Raw genomic sequence first — 20,469 nt, forward strand, 5'->3', positions numbered from 1 at the left:
ATGAAGGAGGAGGCCTCAGGAAAGAAGGGCAGGAAGCGGGAGGGCGGGGAATGGCACCTCCCTGCTTTTGTCCAGCGTAACTCACCTCATAGAAGAGTCCTTCTGGGAACTGCCGGAAGCACTGAGCGCACACGAAACACTGCTCATGGTACAGCTCCCCATTACTGTTTACGATCTTCTCAGCGGGCGCAAAGCCGCCCTTGCAGCGCTCGCAAGTGGCACTGGCCAGGGCATTGGCCATGTTGCTGTAACACACAAAGAACAGCAGGTTGCAGACTGTCAGCCTCTTCTTAGATCGAAGATCGAACAACACTAAGAACCGAACAGCAAATTCTATCTGATCACAAAAACCCTATTTTATCTAAAAAGCTCAATTTCTTGTTTGTTCCTTACATGCTCTTAACTCGGACTCTTCAGCCTCTTTACCCTAGCATCTGAGGCTCTGTAAGGGTGTCCCACTTTGATTCTGTTTCTAACATTCTTGGCATTCTTCTTGCTAAATATACTATGAATGTGTGCCTGCTATGTGTTAGGCACCTGAGACAGAGATGAAAGTTATAAGCTGCTCTCAAGGAATTGGGTTTACAGCTTAATAAGTAGCTTAATTAAAATATCCAAAAGTTGACATCTCAAGGTCAGTTTCTTTCCCTTCTGAGAACAGAATCTAAAATGCATGTCAACTAAATGCCATGTCATATAACCTAGACACGGGTTACCCCTTTGATTAAATCCTGTGGAAAACAACTGCTTAAGTAGCCTTAAAACCAGCCAAGATGCCCCAGTCCTGTTACCTAATCAGTAAGACGAACCTGATTACCAATATTATAAAATGTATCTTAAAATCACAGAATTTTACATAATAAAGATCATTTTACAGATGGCAAAACAGGTTCAGAGATGGAAGGATCAGACCAACATCACAAGGCTAATTAGTTAAAGGAAGGCACAGGACTAGAAATCCAGGTCCCCTGCTCATAAAATCACACTGTCAATCATAACAGATTACACCACGAATTTCTTTTTTTTTTTTTTATTATTGTACTTTAGGTTTTAGGGTACATGTGCACAATGTGCAGGTTTGTTACATATGTATCCATGCGCCATGTTGTTTTGCTGCACCCATTAACTCATCATTTAGCATTAGGTATATCTCCTAATGCTGTCCCTCCCCCCTCCCCCAACCCCACAACAGTCCCCGGAGTGTGATGTTCCCCTTCCTGTGTCCATGAGTTCTCATTGTTCAATTCCCACCTATGAGTGAGAACATGCGGTGTTTGGTTTTTTGTCCTTGTGATAGTTTACTGAGAATGATGTTTTCCAGTTTCATCCATGTCCCTACAAAGGACATGAACTCATCATTTTTTATGGCTGCATAGTATTCCATGGTGTATATGTGCCACATTTTCTTAATCCAGTCTATCGTTGTTGGACATTTGGGTTGGTTCCAACTCTTTGCTATTGTGAATAGTGCCGCAATAAACATACGTGTGCATGTGTCTTTATAGCAGCATGATTTATAGTCCTTTGGGTATATACCCAGTAATGGGATGGCTGGGTCAAATGGTATTTCTAGTTCTAGATCCCTGAGGAATCGCCACACTGACTTCCACAATGGTTGAACTAGTTTACAGTCCCACCAACAGTGTAACAGTGTTCCTATTTCTCCACATCCTCTCTAGCACCTGTTGTTTCCTGACTTTTTAATGATGGCCATTCTAACTGGTGTGAGATGGTATCTCATTGTGGTTTTGATTTGCATTTCTCTGATGGCCAGTGATGATGAGCATTTTTTCATGTGTTTTTGGGCTGCATAAATGTCTTCTTTTGAGAAGTGTCTGTTCATGTCCTTCGCCCACTTTTTGATGGGGTTGTTTTTTTCTTGTAAATTTGTTTGAGTTCATTGTAGATTCTGGATATTAGCCCTTTGTCAGATGAGTAGGTTGCAAAAATTTTCTCCCATTCTGTAGGTTGCCTGTTCACTCTGATGGTAGTTTCTTTTGCTGTGCAGAAGCTCTTTAATTAGATTCCCATTTGTCAATTTTGGCTTTTGCTGCCATTGCTTTTGGTGTTTACACCACGAATTTCAAACACTTGAAAGGACATGACAGGGATACCACCACGTTTCAGAAGTTAGGAAAGTGACACCAGGTTGTCGAGTAACCACTGTTGCAGCTGGTGACGTGAGAAATTCCCCCGTCAGTAACCTCACTACACCTTAAAACACAGAAGGCATTCAATAAATAATCTCAGGCTCTAACCATTGTGCAATTTGGAAGAAGGAAAGCAACATGGCAGACGGCTGCAGTGGCTCATGGCTGTAATCCCAGGACTTTGGAAGGCCGAGGCCAGTGGATTACTTGAAGTCAGGAGTTCGAGACCAGCCTGACCAACATGGTAAAACCTCATCTCTAGTAAAAATTCAAAATTAGCCAGGTGTGGTGGCACATGCCTGTAGTCCCAGCTACTTGGGAGGCTGAGACAGGAGAATCACTTGAACCTGGGAAGTGGAGGTTGCAGTGAGCCGAGACCTCGCCACTGCACTCCAGCCTGGACAACAAGAACAAAACTCCATTTCAAAAAAGAAAAAGGAAAAGAAAAGCAACATGGCTTTGACAGGCATACAATTAGATGAGGATTTCACATGAAGACCTATTTATTTCTTAAAAGTCCTAGAAATGGAGAAGGTCCCCCATGCTGAGCAGTAACTGGCCAAGCGGTCCTTCAATTTTTGGCAAGTTTATTTTCACAGGTCTACCCACAGCATGAGCTCTACACCTGTGTGTCTAGTCCCCTGGTACAGCTTCTGACCTTCCAGATATTTAATCAATGTACTTCATGAAGTTACTACCAACATTCTCCTGAATTTTCACAACCAACTAGAGAGACGGACAGGTGGACAGTCTCCATTCTATAAACAGAGTAACTAACTGCCTTGCCCCTATTGGTTTCCAAGTTTTGCTGTTTCCTTAGCAAAAGTGGTTCCACTTACTTGCTTCACTCCCCTCCACACCTCTGGAAGACAACTTTCCCTTTGCCTTCCTCCCCCAAATGTTTCACAAAACAGTCATCTTGTTTTGTAGCCTTGCCATAAATAACTGCGTGCAGACACACCATGTTCATCACTTCAGACCAGTCAAAGCTCAACTTTATTTAACAGGTTTGAATGCAGAATTAAAATGTCACAAAAAAAAGGAAGGAAGGGAAGAAAGGGAAGCAGCTTCACTGCTCAGTAAACCTGGCCTAAGCCTCATGTTAAAATGAATTTCCATTTTGTCATTTCAAAGTTACTGTGGGTTAGGGAAAAAATCTGTAAAATTCTCGTCATCGCCCAGCTTTGCTGTAAGCCAGATGATTGTGGCAGTTTTACAAAACTCTGGAGGGGTCTGTGCTTCTTCCTTCTTCCTGACCAAAGTCCACAGGTGTTCCTGGATGGAGGAGCATGGTAAGCTCCACATCTGCCTGGTCATTGTCAGTACTGTTCTCATTATTGTTCTGAGGAAAAAGTATTTTAAACTATTTGGAAACCATAAGATGCTGCTCAAATATATGGCACTGTTATTAATTCTAAACCCTCCCAAAAGATTCACCAAACCTCAACAATCTTAATGGGACTCTAAAAAAGCCCAGAAAGAATATTCTAGAATGTCCTGGATCATTATCACCTAAATCAGTGGTTTTCAAAATGTCAGCGTCACCACAACCCTTTCAGGAGGCAGAAAAGTCCTCTCTTTTCCAGCTACATCTCTGTGGGAGGCCACATTTTCTTCATATATTTCATCTAAAACAATATACTGTAATAGGTTGAATGCAGAAAAACAAATCTGAGAAACTTTTATTAACAAGATTTGCAAAAATGTAACACAATGCCATCCTTTCCTCTAAGCCTCTTCCATTTTGGAAAACCGTTATTCTTTGTGAAAACATTAACATTTACTATTATTAACACGTAATAAGCTTAGTGTTGTTTTTAAATGAATTAATAAGTATTTAAAATTGTTCCCAGTTTCAATTTCTCATATGGTAAATACTGACAAATGAAAGTTCTTTGGGGACCTTAATAGTTTTTAAGAGTGTTAAGAGGCCCTTAGATTAAAATGTTTGATTATCACTGACCAGTTTAAACCCATTATAATATAGATTGTTTCTACTTAAGTTCAAATACTCAAGTAGAGTTAGGAAATAGGTAGATACATCATAAAAACAAGCACACAGTTACTTCCCACACACAGGAAAAATGCGCTAGTTTTAGAGGTAATATAATATGTATTTTGCAAGAAGTATTCCTTTTCATCACAAGCAGGGGGAGAAAGGAAACAGAACAATCACCTTGCTGCCCCCTGAACCAGTCAGGCTTCCCTTTCCTCTTTTGCCTTTGACCCTCTGGCACAATGCCTTTTTTTTTTTTTTTAATGTTGATTTTATATTTAATACTACAGATGACAGAAATTACTTTAAAAAAGTCATTAGTGACAGTTATAGCTATCATCAGATTAGTTATAATTAATTAGCTAATTTTTCAGAAAAAGATTTTCACTAGAAAGTGTTGATGACAAGAAATATAAGTGGGGGAGTATCTATCTATCTATCTATCTATCTATCTATCTATCTATCTATCTATAGATAGATATTTATATGTAAAAGTCAGGCCAGGCATGACTGATGAAGCTGATCCACTTCCACAAATCAACCTCACACAGCACACCTGATATCTTGCTTTCCATTATTCAAGTATGCAAAACAAATTGTTTGGTCCTAAAATGCAGCAATGTATAAATCCAAAAATCTTCTTGAGAGTTCACCAAGCAGTTAAAATATTGGTTACTGTATTATTACAATTCCCCAGTTACTGTCAAACAGAGCTCTCTGTGAGTTGTGAAGGTAAGTGACATCTGTACCAAAGAGCACGGATTATGGAAGTAGAGAACCGGGTCAGTTAAATTCTCATTAACTCTTACTTGACGAATTAGGGATATGCAGTAATTCTAAGCTCACAACTTTGAATGAGGTCAATAATCTTGAGCTGGTCTGATGGCTACTCTGCATTTTCTTAAAAAAATGTGTTTGCTAAAACCCATTTAATAATATAAATTAGCCTAGCTTTTTAGAGTTAACAGTATGTTCTATACGTGTATTGATTTGCTACTTATACAATATATGTATTTATTCATTCAATTAAGAAACCCAGTTAGCTTACTTCAAATTGTTGATTATTACACATAACAAAAATATTTATCTTTACCAACAGTCTGTAATTTGTTTTTTCCAGTGTTCCAACCCATCTGCCCCTTATCTTTGGGCCGTTTTAGACTGCAGAATTTTTCTGATGTAATTACTGACAATGACAACACTAAGCCTCCCTTGCTGACGACATGATGAAAATGCAGTTACCAAGTGATCAGGAACCTACTGAAGACGGGGCCGCCATGCTCTCACAGTGAGGGCAGCACCTCCCTCCCATCTGCGTGTCGCTGCATGTCTTACCGACAAAGCAGTCTCCTGTCTCCCTAAACATGCTGCGCTGCGAGCCCCTCGGAGCCCTACCACCCTGGAAAACTCCCACCCAAAGTCCAGTCAATAAAATTGTATGGGCCAGCTCAGGATGGCTCCTGAACAGACAGCCAAGAACGCTGGACCTGGAAGAGGGCACTCCAGGAGAGGAGACACTCACAATTTCGCATAAAAGTCACAGAACTCCTTGTAGACTTTGACGTCACTGTGCCTGCGCTGCAGTTTGGAAACAGCCCTCTCGTCCTCAGTCCCATTGGCCTCGTGGACACTGTTAAGGGCTGCTCGGGGGATTTCTTCGTTCTCTGGGATAACGCAGGGGCGCGCTCGGCCTGAGAAGGCCATCGTGGGTGCTTGAGAGCTCTGAGCACAGGGACGAGAATGGCAGGACACAGAGCCAGGAGAAACAATATCCAGGCCTCCCTGCTTCCCAGCCAGGGTCACTCCCACTGTTCCCACGCACGTCAGCCTGGCCCGCCAGGGTCACTGCTGCTGCTTCATGTTAAGAGCTCAGCAGCACAGTACACAGTTACATGGCAGTCAGGATTTACTGATGCGTTCTGGAAGTTCTAAAAAACATTCCACAAAGTAGTGGCACAGTCTTTGTCAGAGCGGCAGTCCCAGTGGACTCTGCTATAAACACTGCACCAGGAGACCGGGGCTACCTCGTAAGCCTCCAAGAGAAGGAAATATCCACACGTGCCTTGCATATTTGCCACAAGACTTCATCACCAATGCCGTGCTTTTCACTCTGGAGGGCATAAGAGGCTTCTGGAGACGTTGTAAAACACCCCCTGACAAGCTCTCCCTCAGGCTGAGGCTGCTGGCACACTCTGAGGAGCATTTGAATCCTGCCCGGACCTGGGCTTCCACAACCCTGGCCATGACTGCCAGCTATGCCCGTTGGGTCCCTTTCCCAGGAGGCCATGAGTCCCTAAAACTAAGAGCTATGTTTGATTTCTATCACCTTTGCTACTGGTACATAGTCACAGTCCAATCTCAGCTTCAATGAATGGGCACAAGTGGAAACAGACAAGGGCCGGTGTTTAGTTATAACTCTTCTACTGGACTCCAGCTAACCTCAAAGCTTAGGTGAGCCGATGTTTCTCAGTCTCTATCATGACTAAGGAAGCTGTTACATACTTTGGCATTCTTGCTATATTCAGTCCACACTCCTGTCTCCTGTGATTGAGTTAGCAACGCGAAAGGAAACTAAATCACTAAGCCAAGGAAAAAGTCAAGCTGGAAACTACATCAGGCAAACCTGCCTCCTGTTTTATTGCTAAATAAGATAGCTACAAAGACAACAACCTACATCCCTCCCTCACCATTTGCCCCCAAGAAAATTCCTTATGGAAAAAGGACAGACACAACTCAAAGTCATCCCTTTGAGGCTCACCTGAGACAAATGCATAACTGATTGCTTCCTCTACCCTATTGTTCATGTAAAAATGTAGGTTCACTGAGCCAGACACAATTGTGTATTCATCGGAAGGCTGATCAAGGACTCAAAAGAATGCAACTTTTTGTCTCTTATCTACTTCTGGCCTGGAAACCCCCTACTTCGAATTGTTCCGCCTTACTGGACCGAACCAATGTACATATTACATATATTGATTGATGTCTCATGTCTCCCTAAAATGTATAAAAGCAAGCTGTACCCCGACCACCCCGGGGCGCATGTTGTCAGGACCTCCTGAGGCTGTGTCATGGGTGCGTCATTAACTTTGGCAAAATACACGTTCTAAATTGAGTAAGACTTGTCTCAGATACTTTTCGGTTTACAGCAATGATGACAATCATGATGTAGCACTAGAGACAACTAAAGGGCTCAGAATCTTTCTCATGTCCCCGTCCTTTCAGGGCAGTGTGCCACCCACCAAAACCAAGAGACTGTGAAATAAAATCTACAGAACAGGCACAAGGCACACTGATGGACAGTCACGGAACCAGCAGCGGATAAACAAAATGCAGCAGAGACACCAAGTAACAACCATAAATAATGATATCCAAGAGTCAGTGAGTGTTTCCTATCACATCCCTTAATCCTTCCCACGGCTTCTGAGATAGGTGTTAGTTACAAATGAAGAAACTGAGGCACAAAGAGACTGAATAACTACTAAGGAGGTGGTGCAGTCAAGACTTAAACCTAGGCACTCTGAGTCCACAGCCTATGTTGTTAATCCCTATGTGAGAAAATGGTAAACATAATTACTGGAAAGCACAATGGTTAGCCAGAAAAGATTAGGGAGCAGGTACCAGACAGGACTGGAAGCAGGGGACCAAGTCTTTCTACTTTGAACCCTACAAATCTCAGAGGATAGGTCAAGAACTCAAAGGCTGTGGGTTACAGATCCTGCCCAGGCCCAAAGCCTATGGCTGATGAAACAAGGGAATCACCATATTTAAATAAGAAAGGAACAACCTCATGGTTTAAAATTTTTCCTTTCAATTTATCTACATTTTCTAATTTTTTAGGTTTTTTTTTACAATAACCATGTGAAACAGTGAGGAGGCAGGGAGGGAGAGAAAGAAAGAGACAGACAGACAGATGGATGAGGACAGAGGCAGGCTGACTCAGACCTGAAATTTAATGCATCCGGTGGGGGTGGCATGGTAGGAGGCAGGAAGCCACGTGAGCCTTCTGCTCAGAATTCTCCCTCACAGTCTCCCCAGTGCTCACATCTTACGTGACTACAGTACAGGAGCAAAACCAGGAATCTGACATTGCAACAATGCGTGTGTGCGGGTCTCTGTCATTTCATCACATGGGCAGCTTCCTGTAACAACAGCCTCTATCAAGTTACAGGACTATTCCATCACCACAGACTTCTCTTTCATGTTATCTCTGACCATCACATATCTCTGCACACTCCAACACTCCTAACCTCTGGCAACCACTCATGTGTTTTTTATTTATATGATTCTGTTATTTAAAGAATGTTACCTAAATGGAATCATTCATGTGACATCTTAAGGCTTTTCATTCAGCACAATGCCCTGAGACCAATCCAAGTTGTTCCACATGTCTGCAGTTTGCTCTTATTTACTGCCAAGTAGTATTCCATGACATGGATGCATAGTTTGTTTCACTGTTCACCCGCTGAAGGGCATTTAAGTACTTTCCTTCCAATTTGTGGCACTGTGAATAAAACTATAGAAATTTCTGTATTGAATATATTTTTATTTCTTTGGGATAAATGTCCAACAGTAAAATTGCTGAGTTGTATGGTAAGTGAATGCTTAGTTTTTAAATAAACTGCCTGTGATATTGTGACTTTTAATAATGTCTCTACTAAAAATACAAAAAATTAGCTGGCATGGTGGTGGGCACCTGTAATCCCAGCTACTCAGGAGGCTGAGGCAGGAGAATCGCTTGAACCTAGGAGGCAGAGGCTGCAGTGAGCTGAGATCGTGCAACTGCACTCAAGCCTGGGCAACAAGAGCAAAACTCCGTCTCAAAAGAAAAAAAAAAAAAAGTTTAGGCAGCACACAATTCTTCCAAAAACACTACCTGAAGTCACTTCTCTTACTTAGCTACAACAGAGTAAAGCTAAAAGAAATATGTTATTTTTTCAAGAGGACAATTTAATTCCGAATAAACACCATAGCTCAACTTTTATATTCAGGCATTTTGATACTGTTAAATCATTTTCAGGAATAAATAATGTCACTCTAAGAAATGCAAACAAATTTGACTGAAACTACTACTGCCACGGCAGTGGCATCAGAATAGCCATTGAAGTAGGGTGGGAGGCTGTTGTTTGAAAATACCAAAAAAGTCAGATTCATCTGAATAGAGGGTCTGCTAGGTGGCTTTTGGTGAAGAATTAGGATTATGCGAGGCCCTCAATTCCCTAAGGGCGTTTTTCTTTTTTTTAATGTTGAAAGTATTTATTTTATTATACTTCAAGTTCTGAGGTAGGTACATGTGCAGAACGTGCAGGTTTGTTACAAAGGTATACATGTGCTGTGGTGGTTTGCTGCACCCATCAACCTGTCATCTACATTAGGTATTTCTCCTAATGCTATCCCTCCCCTATCCCCCACCCACCCTGGACAGGCCCTGGTGTGTGATGTTCCCCTCCCTGTGTCCACGTGTTCTCATTGTTCAACTCCCACTTATGAGAACATGTGGCGTTTGGTTTTTTGTTCTCGTGTTAGTTTGCTGAGAATGATGGTTTCCAGTGTCATCCATGTCCCTGCAAAGGACATGAACTCATCCTTTTTTATGGCTGCATAATATCCTATGGTGTATATATGCTACATTTTCTTTATCCAGTCTATCATTGATGGGCATTTGGTTTGGTTCCAAGTCTTTGCTATTGTGAACAGTGTCACAATGAACATACATGTGCATGTGTCTTTATAGAATGATTTATAATCCTTTGGGTATATACCCAGTAATGGGATGGCTGGGTCAAATGGTATTTCTAGTTCTAGATCCTTGAGGAATTGGCACACTGTATTTCTTCCACAATGGTTGAACTAATACACACTCCCAACCGTGTAAAGGTGTTCCTATTTCTCCACATCCACTCCAGCATCTGTTGTTTCCTGACTTTTTAATGATCGCAATTCTAACTGGTGTGAGATGGTATCTCATTGTGGTTTTGATTTGCATTTCTCTAATGACCAGTGATGATGAGCTACTTTTCATGTCTGTTGGCTGCATAAATATCTTCTTTTGAGAAGAGTCTGTTCATATCCTTTGCCCACTTTTTGATGGGGTTGTTTTTTTCTTGTAAATTTGTTTCAGTTCTTTGTAGATTCTGGATATTAGCCCTTTGTCAGAAGAGTAGATTGCAAAAATTTTCTCCCATTCTGTAGGTTGCCTGTTCACTCTGATGATTGTTTCTTCTGCTGTGCTCTTTAGTTTAGTCAGATCCCATTTGTCAATTTTGGCTTTTACTGCCATTGCTTTTGGTGTTTTAGTCATGAAGTCTTTGCCCATGCCTATGTCCTGAATGGTACTGCCTAGGTTTTCTTCTAGGGTTTTCATGGTTTTAGGTCTTACATTTAAGTCTTTAATCCATCTTGAGTTAATTTTTGTATAAGGTGTAAGGAAGGGGTCCAGTTTCAGTTTTCTGCATATGGCTAGCCAGTTTTCCCACCATTTATTAAATAGGGAATCCTTTTCCCATTGCTTGTTTTTGTCAGGTTTGTCAAAGATCAGATGGTTGTGGATGTGTGGCGTTATTTCTGAGGCTTTTGTTCTGTTCCACTGGTCTATATATCTGTTTTGGTATCAGTACCATGCTGTTTTTGTTACTGTAGCCTTGTAGTATACTTTGAAGTCAGGTCGTGTGATGCCTCCAGCTTTGTTCTTTTTGCTTAGGATTGTCTTGGCTATGTGGGCTCTTTTTTGGTTCCATGTGAAATTCAAAGTAGTTTTTTCCAATTTTGTGAAGAAAGTCGACGGTAGCTTGATGGGGACAGCATTGAATCTATAAATTACTTTGGGCAGTATAGCCATTTTCACGATATTGATTCTTCCTATCCATGAGCATGGAATATTTTTCCATTTGTTTGTGTCCTCTCTTATTTCCTTGCGCAGTGGTTTGTAGTTCTCCTTGAAGAGGTCCTTCACATCCCTTGTAAGTTGGATTCCTAGGTATTTTATTCTCTTAGTTAACAACTGTGAATGGGAGTTTACTCATGATTTGGCTCTCCATTTGTCTGTTATTGGTGTATAGGAATGCTTGTGATTTTTGCACATTGATTTTGTATCTGGAGACTTTGCTGAAGTTGCTTATCAGCTTAAGGAGATTCTGGGCTGACATGATGGGGTTTTCTAAATATACAATCATGTCATGTGCAAATAGAGACAATTTGACTTCCTCTTTTCCTAAATGAATACCCTTTATTTCTTTCTCTTGCCTGATTGCTCTGGCCAGAACTTCCAATACTATGTTGAATAGGAGTGGTGAGAGAGAGCATCCTTGTCTTGTGCTGGTTTTTAAAGGGAATGCTTCCAGTTTTTGCCCATTCGGCATGCTATTGGCTGTGGGTTTGCCATAAATAGCTCTTATTATTTTGAGATATGTTCCATCAATGCCTAGTTTATTGAGAGTTTTTAGCATGAAGCACTGTTGAATTTTGTCAAAGGCCTTTTGTGCATCTATTGAGATAATCATGTGGTTTTTGTCATTGGTTCTGTTTATGTGATGGATTATGTTGATTGATTTGCGTATGTTGAATGAGCCTTGTATCCCAGGGACTTGACTGAGGTGGATAAGCTTTTTGATATGCTGCTGGATTCGGTTTGCTAGTATTTTATTGAGGATTTTTGCATTGATGTTCATCAGGGATATTGGCCTGACATTTTCTTTTTTTGTTGTGTCTCTGCCAGGTTTTGGTATCAGGATGATGCTGGCCTCATAAAATGAGTTAGGGAGGAGTACCCCTTTTTCTATTGTTTGGAATAGTTTCAGAAGGAATGGTACCAGCTCCTCTTTGTACCTCTGGTAGAATTCAGCTGTGAATCTGTCCAGTCCTGGACTTTTTTTGATTGGTAGGCTATTAATTGGTGCCTCAATTTCAGAACTTGTTATTGGTCTATTCAGGGATTTGACTTCTTCTTGGTTTAGTCTTGGGAGGGTGTACATGTCCAGCAATTTATCCATTTCTTCTAGATTTTCTGGTTTATTTGTGTAGAGGTGTTTTTAGTATTCTCTGATGGTAGTTTGCATTTCTGTGGGATCAGTGGTGATATCCCCTTTATCATTTTTTATTGCATCTATTTGATTCTTCTCTCTTTTCTTCTTTATTAGTCTCACTAGTGGTCTATTTTGTTGATCTTTTCAAAAAACCAGCTCCTGGGCCGGGTGCGGTGACTCAACGCCTGTAATCCCAGCACTTTGGGAGGCCGAGGTGGGCAGATCACGAGGTCAGGAGATCGAGACTATCCTCGCTGACACGGTGAAACCCCGTCTCTACTAAAAATACAAAAAATTAGCCAGGTGTGTTGGCAAGTGCCTGTAGTCCCAGCTACTCATAGTCCCAGCTACTTGGGAGGCTGAGGCAGGAGAATGGCGTGAACCTGGGAGGCAGAGCTTGCAGTAAGCCAAGATCGTGCCACTGCACTCCAGCCTGGTGACAGAGCCAGACTCCATCTCAAAAACCAAACCAAACCAAACAAAACAAAACAAAAACCCAGCTCCTGGATTCATTTATTTTTTAAAGGGTTTTTCGTGTATCTATCTCCTTCAGTTCTGCTCTGATCTTAGTTACTTCTTGTCTTCCGCTAGCTTTTGAATTTGTTTGCTCTTGCTTCTCTAGTTCTTTTAATTGTGATGTTAGGGTGTCGCTTTTAGATCTTTCCTGCTTGTGGGCATTTAGTGCTATAAATTTCCCTCTACACACTGCTTTAAAATGTGTCCCAGAGATTCTGGTACGTTGTGTCTTTTTTCTCACTGGTTTCAAATAACATCTTTATTTCTGCCTTCATTTCGTTATTTACCCAGTAGTCATTCAGGAGCAGGTTGTTCAGTTTCAACATAGTTGTGTGGTTTTGAGTGAGTTTCTTAGTACTGAGTTCTACTTTGATTGCACTGTGGTCTGAGAGACCATTATGATTTCCATTCTTTTGCATTTGCTGAGGAGCATTTTACTTCCAATTATGTGGTCAATTTTAGAGTAAGTGCTATGTGGTGCTGAGAAGAGTGTACATTCTGTTGATTTGTGGTGGAGAGTTCTATTAGGTCCACTTGGTCCAGAGCTGAGTTCAAGTCCTGGATATCCTTGTTAACTTTCTGTCTCATTGATCTAATATTGACAGTGGGGGGTTAAAGTCTCCCACTGTTATTGTGTGGGAGTCTAAGTCTCTTTGTAGGTCTCTAAGAACTTGCGTTATGAATCTGGGTGCTCCTGTATTGGGTGCATATATATTTAGGATAGTTAGCTCTTCTTGTTGCATTGATCCCTTTACCATTATGTAATGCCCTTCTTTGTCTCTTTTGATCTTTGTAGTTTAAAGTCTGTTTTATCAGAGACTAGGACTGCAACCCCTGGTTTTTTTTTTTTTTTTTTTTTTGCTTTCCATTTGCTTGGTAAATTTTCCTCCATCCCTTTATTTTGAGCCTATGTGTGTCTTTCCATGTGAGATGGGTCTCCTGAATACAGCACACTGATGGGTCTTGACTCTTCATCCAATTTGCCAGGCTGTGTCTTTTAATTGGGGCATTTAACCCATTTACATTTAACGTTAATATTGTTATGTGTTAATTTCATCCTGCCAATATGATGCTAGCTGGTTATTTTGGCCCGTTAGTTGACGCAGTTTCTTCATAGCGTTGATGGTCTTTACAATTTGGTAAGTTTTTGCAGTGGCTGGTAGCGGTTGTTCCTTTCCATGTTTAGTGCTTCCTTCAGGAGCTCTTGTAAGGCAGGCCTGGTGGTGACAAACTCTCTCAGCATTTCCTTGTCTGTAAAGGATTTTATTTCTCCTTCACTTATGAAGCTTTGTTTGGCTGGATATGAAATTCTGGATTGAAAATTCTTTCCTTTAAGAATGCTGAATATTGGCCCCCTCTCTCTTCTGGCTTGTAGGGTTTCTGCTGAGATCTGCTGTTAGTCTGATGGGCTTCCCTTTATGGGTAACCCAACCTTTCTCTCTGGTTGTCCTTAACATTTTTTCCTTCATTTCAACCTTGGTGATTGACAATTATGGGTCCTGGCGTTGCTTTTCTCGAGGAGTATCTTTCTGGCGTTCCATTTCCTGAATTTGAATGTTGGCCTGCCTTGCTAGGTTGGTTGGGGAAGTTCTCTTAGATAATATCCTGAGGAGTGTTTTCCAACTTGGTTCCATTCTCCCCATCACTTTCAGGTATACCAATCAAACGCAGATCTGGTCTTTTCACATCGTCCCATATTTCTTGGAGGCTTTGTTCGTTTCTTTTCACTTTTTCCCCTCTAATCTTGTCTTCACGCTTTATTTCATTGAGTTGATCTTCAATCTCTGATATCCTTTCTTCCGCTTGATTGATTCGGCTGTTGATACTGTGTGTGCTTCATGAAGTTCTTGTGCTGTTTTTCAGCTCCATCAGATCATTTATGTTCTTCTCTAAACTGATTATTCTAGTTAGCAATTCACCTAACCTTTTTTCAGTGTTCCTAGCTTCCTTGCATTGGGTCAGCACATGTTCCTTTAGCTCGGAGGAGTTTGTTATTACCTACCTTCTGAAGCCTACTCCCTCCTGTTATTCATCAAACTCATTCTCCTTCCAGTTTTGTTCCCTTGCTGGCAAGGAGTTGTGATCCTCTGGAGGAGAAGAGGTGTTCTGGTTTTTGGAATTTTCAGCCTTTTTGTGCTGGTTTCTCCCCATCTTCGTGGATTTATGTACCTTTGGTCTTTGAAGTTGGTGACCTTCGGACGGGGTCTCTGAGTGGACGTCATTTTTGTTGATGTTGATGCTATCCCTTTCTGTTTGTTAGTTTTCCTTCTAACAGTCAGGCCCCTCTGCTGCAGGTCTGTTGGAGTTTGCTGGAGGTCCGCTCCAGACCCTGTTTACCTGGGTATCACTGGTGGGGGCTGCAGGCTGTTGTTCCTTCCTCTGGAAGCTTCATTCCAGAGGGGCACCCACCAGATGCCGGCCAGAGCTCTCCTGTATGAGGTATCTGTCAGCCCCTACTAGGAGGTGTCTCCCAGTTAGGATACATGGGGGTCAGGGACCCACTTAAGGAGGCAGGCTGTCCCTTATCAGAGCTTGAACACTGTGCTGGGAGATCCGCTGCTCTCTTCAGAGCTGCCAGTTAGGGACAGCTGAAGCTGTGCCCACAACCACCCCTTCCCCCAGGTGCTCTGTCCCAGGAGGTGGAGGTTTTATCTCTAAGTCCCTGACTGGGGCTGCTGCCTTTTTTTCAGAGATGCCCTGCCCAGAAAGGAGGGAATCTAGAGAGGCAGTCTGCAGGCAGCCACCTTGCTGAGCCCCGTTCGAACTTCCCAGCAGCTTTGTTTACACTGTGAGGGTAAAACCACCTACTTAAGCCTTAGCAATGGCGGACACCCCTCCCCCAACCAAGCTCGAGCATCCCAGGTCGAGCTCAGTCTGCTGTACTGGCACAAGAATTTCAAGCCAGTGGATCTTAGCTTGCTTGGCTCCGTGGGGGTGGGACCCACCAAGCCAGACCTCTTTCAGCCCCCTTTCCGGGGAGTGAATGGTTCTGTCTTGCTGGCATTCCAGGCAGCACTGGGGTATGAAAAAAACTCAAACACTACCACTGGGGTATGAAAAAAAAAAAAAACTGCAGCTAGCTCGGTATCTGCCCTAAAGGCCGCCCAGTTTTGTGCTGGAAACCCAGGGCCCTGGTGCTGTAGGCTTCAGAGGGAATCTCCTGGTCTGTGGGTTGCAAAGACTGTGGGAAAAGCGCAGTTATCTGGGCCAGGGTGGAAGGCATAGTCCCTAATGGCTTCCTTTGGCTAGGAGAGGAAGTTCCCAACCCCTTGCGCTTCCCGGGTGAGGCAACGCCCCACCGTGCTTCAGCTCACCCTCCTTGGGCTGCACCCACTGTGCAACCAGTCCCAATGAGATGAACTGGATACCTCAGTTGGAAATACAGAAATCACCTGCCTTCTGCGCCAATCTTGCTGGGAGCTGCAAACCGGAGCTGTTCCTATTTGCTGTCTTGCCAGCAAATCCAGGGCGTTTCTTAACAGGTTCTATACTCTAATCAGCCCTCATGGCTAAGTTGGGTCTTTGGGAGATCCCACAGGACAGGTCTGAACCCCAAATGTTCCTTAAATCCACCCAGAGCAGAGTGATTTCTACTTTATGAAAACAGTTGATGAATTTGTCATTTTCTGATCATTACTGCGTGTTTCACTTACGGAATGATCGACCTACTGTGGCAAATCTGGGACTGTGGCTGCATAGGTCCAATAGCTTGGTTAAGGGCCCCCACTCACTGCACAGTGATGCAAAGTTGGCACACAGTAGTGTCCTGTAAAGAAGGCCGTAAAGCTTCAGATTCCAACTGTCTGCTAACTTCATGATTTTAGTCAAAACTAACTCCACCTCTGACATAAGCCATGGCCAAAAACAAATAAGCTACTTGGAGATACCATACAAAAAATTACAGCTATTTCCAGCAGCTCAAATAATTAAGGCCTGGATAAAGTCATGAAAATAGCAGCCAACATTTTTTTAAAAAGCAGCTTTCAAAAAAACACTAGTAGCTTAAAATTACTCCTCTTAAGTAGTAATGATGGACTTATGTACATCATTACCAAATATCTGTAGGATTTAAAAGCCAAACTGGACATTTTAACCAATTGCCTCTAAAATACAGGACTCCAATATAGAAAAAGAGGAGTGGTTAGTAAATGCTTCATTCTATTCCACAAATAGATTTGCATAATTGATGGCTAAATGGAGCACTTGGCAATAACAACTACTAGATGAAACTTCTCCAACTGCATTCAAAGGCTTCCAGGTCATAATGGGGTATTTGAATTGTTGGGGTGGCCTGGTTAAATTACCCTATGCCAAAATGAACTGTTTCTACTATCATCCTCTATCCTGCTCAAATGGAAAATATAATCTAATTTCCCCCAGACTAGTAAAAACAAAACAATCATGACATGCAAGTAAAGATAACAAACCTGGGAAGTTCCTTCCCATTTTGTAGCTTCTAGAACAAATGCACTGGGTTTTCTTTCAACAGTGAGAAAAAAGACAAAGTTTGGCCAGAAAAAGATATGGTTTTGTAATTAATATGCCATTTTGCCTTGTCAATTTTTTTCCTAATTCTTGAATGCACAGGCAAAAAGAAATTATTCATTACCACAGAAGCAAGAGAGTGATAAAGAAATAAATGTACATTTTCTCAAGCTAGCTTAAGATAAAGAAAATAGCACATTTTTTACATGTTTGTATTAGCATTGCTTATTGGGATTATTATCAAAGTAAGGCAGAGCTACTGTGGCTTTGTTACGTATGTTAAAAATAACTGAAGAGTCACTAAAAGATTATCACCTAACAATAATAAAATGAACAAAACAAATTCTCTCCCTGTGCACCATCGACTCCATCCCAGGGGCCCAAACCATCCCAAACACTGGAATCAAAGTCCAGAAATTACAATGAGGCTGTAATTGTGAGAAGGCTATTTGCATCTGATTGTTTGCAAGAAACTCCCTCTGAAATGAAACTTAATCTAAGAGTTAGAGACTCTCTTTGGTGTTGCAGATAGGTTTCTTGCATCCCAAACTTTATGATATCTTAACTGTATTTATTTCCCTTAAAAGGAAAATGAGTGAAATGCCATTCAATATCAGGTTGAAATATTTCTGGAAGGAAACTAGCAGGCACCCATTTAAGTCTTAAAATCATCTAAAATACAGTGTTTCAGACGGAATATCATCCAGTCACAAAAAAAGAATTAAATCCTGTCAGTTGTGGCATCATGATGAGCCAGGGGTATATTATGTTAAGTGAAATAAGTCAGGCACAGAAAGACACATGCCAGATGTTCTCACTCATATGTGAAAGCAAAAATACAATTGAACTCACAGAAGTAGAGCGTAGAGTTGGTTATTAGAGGGTGGGAAGGGTGGTTGGGAGGGGAGACAGGGAGAGGTTGGTTAAGGGACTCAAGACTCAACATTACAGCTGAGTAACAGGAATAGTTCTCGGGTTCCTCAGCACTGTAGGGTGACTAATGTTAAAAATAATTTATTGCATATGTTCAAAAAGCTAGAAGAGGACTGTGAAAGTTCTAAACCCAAGGAAATGATAAATGTTTGAAGTGATGGATATGCTAGTTACCCTGATTTGATCCTTATGCATTACATGCATGCATCAAAATAACACATGCACCCCATAAATATGTACAATTACTATGTATCAATAAAAAATTCCTCCTCTAGTATCTGAGGGAAAACTATCCTAGTTTTATTCCCAAAGCCCACAGGCCAAAGAGAGAGGCCACTCAGGAGCCCCAGGCAGAGGTGTACTGAGGGACAGCCCAGAGAAGGCAGGAATGGCCTCACACTCAACCTCAGTGTCCACGGGGTTCTGCAACATGAGGCAGGTCTGAAAGTGCTGTGTGGCCTAAGAGACACTGGCAGAGACAACAGGCAGAAAGTACTGCAAATAAATAGTTCAGTTACTCAATCCTAACCAGTTTTAAAAGTCTTGACAGCCTATGTGGTGGCCTGTTTCTTAAGAAGCACCTCTCCCTGAATTATCTCTAGAAAAGTTTCTAACATGAACCAACCAACAAATATCTACCCACAAAGGACTTTGTAAAGGACATGGAGCCTGGGGAAAGGAAAGGAGAAAGACTGAAATCAAGCTCCTCCCAGCACTCTCTCCTTTCTCCATGATACTCCGAGTGCCTCAGACACTCTTGTGACGCTCTTGCTCCCTGCAACAAGCCATCTTGTCCCTATGATAATGGAGACACTCCCATCACACAGGAAACCCATCATGGAAAGACACGAGACTGGATGGGAAAACAGAATGGGCAGCAAAAAGGTACAATCATTAAAAGCAGAACACTAACAAATGACTGAACAATGGCAAGCCTCAGTTTCTGTAAGCCCGTGCACATGGATGTGTAAGTGCTTTGGGATGGGATCACTGGACTGTACTGTTTTGGTTTGGTAGGCTGAATTTGTCAACTTTTATCAGCCCAACAGCAATATAGCTTATTACGGAAAATGTATGAAAGGCAGAGAAGAATCACTCATATTCCTGCCAACTAGAAACAAGTACTTTAACATTTTGAGCTCTATTCTTTTTAAAATACATGTACATAGCGGCTCACGCCTGTAATCCCAGCACTTTGGGAGGCCAAAGTGGGTGGATCACGAGGTCAGGAGTTCAGGATCAGCCTGACCAACATGGTGAAACCCTGTCTATACTAAAAATACAAAAATTAGCCGGGCGTGGTGGCAGGCGCCTGTAATTCCAGCTACTTAGGAGGCTGAGGCAGGAGAATCACTTGAACCCGGGAGGTGGAGGTTGCAATGAGCCGAGATGGTGCAACTGCACTCCAGCCTGGGTGACAGAGCGAGACTTCGTCTCAAAAAAACAAAAACAAAAACATGTACACATATATGATATATGATCTTAAATACAGGGTTGTTGCAAGGTGACTTTAGAATTATCTTTAAAAGTGATGATCAACATTTCCAGCACTGGGTGAAACATATAAAGGATATACAATTTTCTGGATGAATACCATTGTCCCTTTTTTTTCTCCTGAACTTTCTGCTTATCAGAAACCTGCCCAGTCCTCAAGTACCCGCTCAAGAGCTTCTCCAGAAAGCTTTCTTGACATTCCATTCCAGGCCTTATCGATCTTCTGTTCAGCAGCCACAGTACCCACTCTGTGTCCATGCAGTGAGTGGGTAAGATTTTCATCGGATATAATGTTGTGTTCTGTATTGCAAAGGTGCTCCTCATCTCCTCAAGAACACCAGGAGGCCCTTAAGTAGACATTTTTTTTTTCTTTTTTTTGAGACAGAGTCTTGCTCTGTCACCCACGCTGGAGTGCAGTGGCACGATCCATGCTCACTGCAAGCTCCATCTCCCGGGTTCACACCATTCTCCTGCCTCAGCCTCCTGAGTAGCTGGGACTACAGGCGCCCACCAACACGCCCCACTAATTTTTTGTGTTTTTAGTATGGATGGGGTTTCACCATGTAAGGCAGGATGGTCTTGATCTCCTAACCTCATGATCCGCCCGCCTCAGCCTCTCAAAGTGCTGGGATTACAGGTGTGAGCCACCGTGCCCAGCCTTAAGTTGACATTTCTATTGAGTCTTTTTGTGTTTTGTTTTGTTTTGAGACAGAGTCTCGCACCGTCGCCCAGGCTGGAGTGCAGTGGCGTGATCTCAGCTCACTGCAAACTCTGCCTCCTGGGTTCACGCCATTTTCCTGCCTCAGCCTCCCAAGTAGCTGGGACTACAGGCACCCGCCACCACGTTTGGCTAATTTTTTGTATTTTTAGTAGAGAC

At 42.2% G+C, this 20,469-nt stretch overlaps 1 protein-coding gene across 10 annotated transcripts in view; it reads right to left on the reverse strand.

Moving 5' to 3' along the window:
- LIMS1 (LIM zinc finger domain containing 1) overlaps window positions 1-20,469 on the reverse strand; it is a 152,778-nt gene that overhangs the window by 27,239 nt on the left and 105,070 nt on the right. For 6 of the 10 annotated variants that reach the window (XM_030827930.1, XM_004090457.3, XM_004090458.3 and 3 more), the window contains exon 2: window positions 86-245. In XM_030827930.1, coding sequence (XP_030683790.1) covers window positions 86-245 — 160 coding nt within the window. Of the gene's footprint in view, window positions 1-85; window positions 246-5,668; window positions 7,937-20,469 lie in introns of those variants that run through there. The other 4 variants (XM_030827928.1, XM_030827927.1, XM_030827933.1 and 1 more) reach the window with 1 other exon arrangement.

The sequence above is a fragment of the Nomascus leucogenys genome, chromosome 14 (assembly GCF_006542625.1).
Source record: "Nomascus leucogenys isolate Asia chromosome 14, Asia_NLE_v1, whole genome shotgun sequence".
NCBI lineage: Eukaryota > Metazoa > Chordata > Mammalia > Primates > Hylobatidae > Nomascus > Nomascus leucogenys.